At 30.0% G+C, this 7,780-nt stretch overlaps 2 protein-coding genes across 2 annotated transcripts in view; one reads left to right on the top strand and one right to left on the bottom strand.

Moving 5' to 3' along the window:
- Window positions 1–1,681: 1,681 nt before the first annotated feature.
- LOC106788476 (protein glass-like) lies at window positions 1,682–7,510 on the top strand. The gene is made up of 5 exons (XM_014751756.1): window positions 1,682–1,820; window positions 2,558–2,891; window positions 3,926–4,207; window positions 5,141–5,485; window positions 6,303–7,510. Exons 1-5 carry the CDS (start codon window positions 1,757–1,759, stop codon window positions 6,514–6,516), a joined length of 1,239 nt encoding a protein of 412 aa, XP_014607242.1. The 5' UTR covers window positions 1,682–1,756; the 3' UTR covers window positions 6,517–7,510.
- Window positions 5,489–7,780, bottom strand: part of LOC106788471 (C-terminal-binding protein) — a 31,672-nt gene continuing 29,380 nt past the window's right edge. Inside the window, exon 8 of the mRNA XM_014751749.1 lies at window positions 5,489–5,812. Coding sequence (XP_014607235.1) covers window positions 5,791–5,812 — 22 coding nt within the window. The 3' untranslated portion in view covers window positions 5,489–5,790. The remainder of the gene's footprint in view (window positions 5,813–7,780) is intronic.

The raw sequence follows: 7,780 nt of genomic DNA, 5'->3' as shown, positions 1-7,780 counted from the left end.
CTAGTTAGCCATGACACATTGGCAAGCCATCGTGCCAGCATGGCAGTAGCCGACGTTAGTATTCGCAAGGACTTTGATGCGATATCGTCTTTTATTTTTCAAACAATTCTTACCCGAAACGTGCGTTAAAACAAACCCCTATATCTTCAAACTAATTCACAGTGATCATCCACACAACAATACAAACCAACATTTTGTTTCCTAAATATTAATACAAGTGTACGGATTAAAACTATAATTGTGTAACTAAACATATTGCTGATGTTGTCCTGTTGATTTATTTTTCTATAAAAAAACTTTATCAATGTGAACAAATTAATTTGTTATTAATACTTGAAGAAAAAAAGGATTCAGTTTTCTTTGGTGGATCGTAGATTCACTAGTGTGTACCAAATCTTCATCAGTTAACACACGTTTATTAATAAGAATGTTTAAGGATTAAATGTGTGATTTTGTATAGAAATAAAAGTGACAATTTTGTGGAATTATAATAATTAGATGATTTAAATGAATATGTGAATGATCTGATGAAATTTCAACAATATACATTTCAATTGAATTCTCTGTAACCTATACAAATATGATTCTTCAAGATCTAGTGGATTAACAAAATGAAAGGATTTAATTTGAACAAAAGTGTTAGTTTAACGTGTACAAGTGTTTTAATTGATAATTATTTATCATTAGGATGTACGTAAAACTTAAGCAGTTCAAATTTCATATGGAAGATGATCATCAGTTGGTTGACCGTACGATGCAAATGGAAGGAAACAGGGTAACCTTTCTTCTTACCAGAATCAAATCGAATAAAAGACGATTTAAATCGATACGATTGTGGATCGATCGATCGATCGATTAAAAAAAATATGATTTTAAAGGAGAATGATACTTTATCTATTTTATCCTGGTTGGATTGTCACGTGGGGGAAGATGCACATGGTTCTAAATCTATGAATGAAAATATTTCGTAGGTTTCCTGTAGAAGCCCTTAGAGGAGACCGGCAGGTCTTCCAAGCCATAAAGGTACCTTCATACTCTCTCTCTCTCTCTCTCTTTCTCTCTCTTTCTATCGGCCCATATATACACGTGCACACTTTATACTTTCAGTCATTCATAAAAAAAAAAAATATTTTTCACGATCCGATTTGCTTATATTTGCCAATCATCTCGTTATTACTTATCGTTCATCAATAAAATCAAATTCTATTCGTTGCTATCCCCCATCCTACTTTCGATTCGTTTCTCAATAATATCATACACTTACTGATTTATATAAATTCAAAAAATAAAATCAAATATATAGATATATTCGAACGTAACAGATAGAATACTCTCGATTGATAAAATTACAAATTAATTTGTTTCGAATAAAAAGCGAATTGTGTTCGCGGTTTTTTTAAATCGTTCGGAACAAGGGGGATGAAAAAAATGAAAAGGAATAAAAAAAAAGGAATGTATCGGTATTTTTTGTTAATCGATATTATAAGGTTGAAAAAAAAAAAAAACAAGAAAAAGAAAATAAAAAAGGTGTTATATATATATATATATATATAATTGGGGAAAATATATGTGTGTTAAACAGTAGAAATTAGCTGCGCTGACTGAGCTATGAGTGGTTGCCAAGGTTACCGGAGGGGCTGGACCAGATCTTTCTAGAGAGAGAGAAAGGAACATTGGCGCTATCGAGGATTTTGAGGAGGGGCGGGATACGGGGGGGTCGCTTCTAGGGGAGCTTGCAGCCAGAAATTTTACAGAGATGGAGTTTCTGCAGAATCATCACACGGTGAACACCTCCGAGTCGCCGTATACTCTCGGCACAGGTGAGAGAACAATACAAACAACATTTAGAAAAAGATATATATATATACCTAATATTTTCTCTCTCCTCGAATTAAAATAATAATAATAATTAAAATTTGTTGATACGTTAAATATATAATAAATCAATCGTTCAATTTTCTTTGAATTATTCAATTAACGTGAAAATGGTGTCGGGAACGCGTATATCTTCTTCCCGCGCGAATTTATGGTATTTCTTTCATTACGAGTCTGCAATTAAAAAAGTGAAAGAAAAGAATAAATGAATATGTAAATTGGATGATACGTCGTGGTGCACCTAGTTCATCGTCAACATTTATCATCGTCATCATCGTCGTCGTTGTCGTCGTTGTCATCATCATCATCGTCATCTTCATCAGTAAATGTTCAACGATTTCGTATTCGTAATTTCACATTTTTATTATCCTTCTTATTTACACGAATGTGATTCGTCTTCTTGTTGATTCAAAAAAAATGAATTAAAGTAAATCCCTCTCTCATAAATACTAATTTTTAGATAATCTAAAAAATATCCTTTAATTCGTTCGCTTATTAAATTTAATACGAATCTATTACTAACGCGAAAAGCTGACAGAAAAAAAATTATTACAAAAAAAAAAAAAAAATTAAAAAAAGGTTGAGAAATGACGTATTTATTAATATATACATATATATAATAATTACCTCTACATATATATGTTCATATAATAATAATAATAATAATAATAATAATTCATAGGATCGGTGGGTACAATCGAGGCAACCATACCATCCGCACTTTGCACCGGTTCATTGGGTGTTCTTTCGAATGAGGATACCTTGACCGACAATCAAAATGAAGAAACTTTAAGTGCTTTGCAAGGTACATTACGTTTGCAAGATTTACAAGCTTCTACGGACGATATTACGGGAAGTGGTGATCAAACTCAACAACAAATTACAAATTCAGGCCAAAACCAAGTGGTCGGTAGTGAATTTGGTAGTGGGTTTTGGGTCGACGATATGGCAGGTTTTCCACCATTGGATTTGGATCCTTTGCCTGGTTTGTTCAGTCCTTGTTCGGGGACATACAAGTGAGTACTTTCGTCTATTTTTCTTTTTATATATTTATATACACGTGCATGTGTTTCTCCTTTTTTTTTTTTTAATTTTTTTTTTTGTTTTACTTATATACAATTTCTTTTTATTTCAAATCGGATGCTTGCAAATTAGGGTGGCTCTTACGCATAGAATTTATATAATAATTATGATTATTAATATTATATTATTATTATTATTGTTGTTATTATTGTTATCAATAATAATATTATTAATTACGTCAAATTAAAATTTGAATATTTTAATTACCGATCGGAATCTATTCATTCATAATTATTTTAATAATAATAATAATAATATTAATAATAATAATAAAATTGTATCCTTTTGTATCACGAATACGAATATATATTCAAATAGAAAGAAAATGAGAAAAGAAAATATGCACTTAGGTCGCGTCTGATTTGTATCATACTTCGTCTACTTTCTGCTCTTCAGATATAAGGATTACTCCACTTTGTTATCCTTTACGATAAAAAATATGAGTATTGTGTTGGTTCTTTCAATAGAGAATTTTAATGATTTTTATTCATTTTCTTTCTTTAAATCATCATATATATATATATATTCGTTATATTTTTGTATTATTAAATAATCAAGAATAAAGAGAGAGGTAACGAAATGTTTCTTCTCCCAAACTTTTCTTCATATATTTGTATTTTCTTAATTAATTACTAGTCTATTTTTTTATTTTTTCAATTTTTGTTAACCACATTTCTATCTTTCTTTCCTTCTTTCTTTCTTTATTTATTTTCTTACAAAAATTATCCTCTCGAAAAATTGTTCGTAATATTTATATCTCGTATAATATATTTTAATAATAACAATAATAATTATTATTATTATAGAAAGAAAAAAAGAATTTCTACAATAATATATTTATATATATATATATAAAAATAGAAATAAAAATTAATTGAGATAAAAGAAGGAAAAAAAATGCAATCGTTAACGTAAAGGTTTGTCCCACGCACGACGTACCTTTATAATTTTAAAAGCGTTTTTACAGTTGGGGATGTCCAAGAGGTGATTGCGTACCAAGGGCGAACAATGGGAACGGCGAGGGTGTCGCAGACGTATTGTTATCCTTGAAACATGCCGTGGTACATCCTGGAAGTCCTACAGGAGGATATTATTCTTCAACGGGCGGCCCTAATACGCATCACTATACCCAAGATTACACCCAAAACTTAGGCCCACCCGTAGGCCCGCCAACTCATTACACTTCGGCACCCGCAATGTCCGTCAACGTTTCCATGAACATGACGATGAACATGAACTTGCATCATGGGTAAGTTCCCTTTATTATATTAATATTATTTTGAGTCTTTTTTTGTATTCTCTTCTCTCTCATAGCATTTTATTTTTATGTGAGATTGAAAATAAAATTGAAATAAGGGATGCATAATAGATATAAAATAAAAATAAAATCAATTAATGCGTCTCAGGGGATAATTATTATGTCAGGGGATTGAGTCTAAAAAATTATATTTTTTCTATTACAATTATTAATTTCGTAAAAGACAAATCTATTTTTGTTGACTTAATCCGCTATCATAAAACTACCAGCATATCGATATATATACAATAAATCACAAGAATATTCGTATTTCTGTTATCATTGATTAGAAATAATTGAACACGTTATGTGTACTGTTTTCGGTATACGCTGAAACTAAAATGTTACAATAAGTTAGTTTGTCAAATTATACTTAACACAGAAGTTGTAAATGCGTGAGGCTATTGTATTATATAATTTAACGAATTGTACTGTTCAATTTCAATATTAGAATACAAAAGAACATTGTTTGTTTGGTTAAGTAATAGCAAAAATAAGAAAAACATACAAAATGAAGATATTTAATATTAAAAGAGCAGAAAACATATTAATAATCTTAAAATAATTTTCATTCGTATAAAAATGTAGAAACTTTGCATTACGAATAAATATATCAATTGTTTCTAATTGATAATGGAATTAAGAATACTCCCAGTGATTCATTGTAAATATAATATAAAGGGGTATATAAAAGAAACATTAAATGCTATATTACAATTCCGCCATTCTTTTGGATAAGGTAAAAGGGAAAGAAAGGAAAAAAAATATATATATATAAAAGTAAAGGTGTCACAAAATAGAAGAAAAAAAGAAAAAAGAATAGAAATGAGAGAGTAAGAGAAAGAGAAAGATAGAAAATATATATATATGCGTGTGTATGCGTAGATACGAGCAAGGTTATTCGTCGGCATGGGGTGCAGAGCCCTTGTTAAGTCCCGCTCCCCAATACAATCCAGTGGAAGCACAGACGAGAGTAAATCAAGCACCAACCAATGGGCTGATAGGTGGTAGTAGTACTGGTCACGCCCACGCTCATCCCCATCCGCATTCTCACCCCCGTCTCCAAGGACCGAATGAGCATGCGCTTTGTGTCAATGGTGGAGGAGCAACAGTCACCACCCCGGACGACAATGGCAGACCAAACCTTTGCAGGATATGCGGAAAATCTTATGCTCGACCTAGTACACTCAAAACTCATCTTAGGACTCATTCTGGCGAGAAACCGTTCAGGTCGGCTTTCTTTTCTTTTTTCTTTATTCTTTTTCTTCTTAATTTTGTTTAATTTTTATAGGTTGTTTGTTTGTTTGTAGTGTCATAATCTGTTCATTTGTTGTGTCGGGTATTGTTCATCTCTCTTTAAACCTTCTTTCCTTTTCCTCTTCTTATTCTTCTTTTTCATTGTCCTTCTCTCGTCGTTCATTTTCTTTTACCCCATTTAAAAAAAGGTTCTACTTCAGGAAGGGTATCATTATCATGGTATTAATCATCTTGTGGTTATTCCATCCATCCCCCTTCTTGCTTCTAACGGACTACGTTCAAATGGACACAGCCTCGTTACTGTTGGAAATAGAAAAAGGATATGATGATATCGAATTGTCAGATCTTCCACCAACCGAAACTAATATGCGATTATTATTTGTATTTCTTTTTTTTTTTTTTTTTCTTTTTCTTTTTCCTTAAACACGTAATAGTAATATTTATGATAATTAAAAAATTGTTTAAAAATTCGACAACGCCGCGCGATCAAAAAGAAAAATAGAATAAGAGACAGATAATAAGAGAGAGAGAGAGAGAGAGAGAGAGAGAGAGAGAGAGAGAGAGAGAGAGAGAAAGAAAAAGAGAAAAAGTTAAGGGTTGTTTTCTTAAAAGGGTGATATAATCATCGAGAATAATTTATATCATTGAATGAGACAGAATAAGAGAGAGAAACAGACAGACAGACAAGACAGAGTTGAGATTATTTATAATATATATATACAAAAAATTGTTTAAATAATAAATGAAACACAAAAAAAAGAAAAAAGGAAATGTGATGATTTGATCGCAGATGTCATGCATGCTCGAAAGCTTTCAGCCAAGCTGCCAACTTGACTGCCCATACGAGAACACATTCAGGAGAGAAACCATTCCGATGTCCAGTTTGCGATAGAAGATTTTCACAAAGTAGTTCCGTGACGACACATATGAGAACTCATTCCGGGGAACGTCCTTACAGGTACGATGATGATTTTTATTCTTCATTATCAATTTTTCATACATAGGGATAAGGTTGCTCAAGTCGTACCATTGCTTAAATCGTACCTTTAACTTTGTTTAATTGATTACCGTATCAACAGCATTTCTAGTAAGACAATCAACAATATTGATTCATTCAATTAGTTTTTGTTATCATCGGTGTACTAGCATAACCTTTTAATAATTAAATTTATGACTGTTTTCTTTTTTATTATTTTGTGTATATGCTTTTGATAGGTTTTATACAGCTATGTAATATTGACACACAAATTATTGTTCTTATTTTAAATATTTATTTTTTGTGGTATTAAAATAATCGTTTTTTGTTTTTCGAAATGATACCTTAAACTACTTCAATTATTGTTTTACTACGTTTATTTGTAATAAAACATACATCTTGATTTTTAATACTCATAGAAGATATTTAAATTGTATTGGTACGACTTAAAAATAGCCTATTTTTGAGAATTTTTAATTGGAATATGATAAGTCCAAAGAAATGTTCGTTTGCAAGCCATTATTATACAAACTTTCAAAAACATTTGTTCATTTTTTTTCATTGCAAGTCGTCACATAATGGCAGCGCCATAGCTTAGCAAAGAAAACCTCGTATCGAAAACAATGTTCTGCACAATTTCAACAATTCATGACCGATTCACTTGAAATTTATACTAAAATTATCTAAGGAATAACTTAAGGGACTTCGCGTCATTTAGTTAACTTATTTTTATGAACAATTTTTCACATATATAATTTTACTTCGATAAATGAATCTTGAAAATATGAATGAATTGCACATATATAAAGGAATTAACAAAAAAATATTTTTATGATTATTGTAAAAACTGATTGTACTTAATAAATATCAATAAATATTACCTTTCATTATTTTGGTTTAAATTTTATTCTTGGATACGACTTAGGCTGTAAATAATACGACTAAGGACCCTGATTCCTTAGTCATGCAATATTCATTTATTACATTTTGTTAATTTAATAAAATAATTAAAATCAATGTGTTAAATGATGTTATCTTGTTTATATATATATAAAATTACACATTTTAGATGCTGTTTTTCTTAATACGACTTGAGCAATCTTACATATATATAAATATGTTTTTTAATTTTTATATTTATTCTGAAACTTTTTAATAACAACAACTAATAAATTCTAATTTATTTATATAAATAAACTATTATTCCATTCAAATGATTTATATACATATATACATATATATATGTATATGTATGTATGTATCTAAAATAATAAGTATATATATCTATATAC

The sequence above is a fragment of the Polistes canadensis genome, unplaced genomic scaffold, assembly GCF_001313835.1.
Source record: "Polistes canadensis isolate GaletaPanama2010 unplaced genomic scaffold, ASM131383v1 scaffold_140, whole genome shotgun sequence".
NCBI classification, from domain to species: Eukaryota; Metazoa; Arthropoda; class Insecta; order Hymenoptera; family Vespidae; genus Polistes; species Polistes canadensis.
This window is presented reverse-complemented; position numbering and strand designations above follow the sequence as displayed.

Coding starts and splice junctions, on each gene's coding strand:
- LOC106788476 (XM_014751756.1), top strand. CDS start 1,757: ATGGAGTTTCTGCAGAATCATCACACGGTGAACACCTCCGAGTCGCCG. Junction 4,208..5,140: donor AACATGAACTTGCATCATGG/GTAAGTTCCCTT, acceptor GTGTATGCGTAG/ATACGAGCAAGGTTATTCGT. Junction 5,486..6,302: donor TCTGGCGAGAAACCGTTCAG/GTCGGCTTTCTT, acceptor ATTTGATCGCAG/ATGTCATGCATGCTCGAAAG.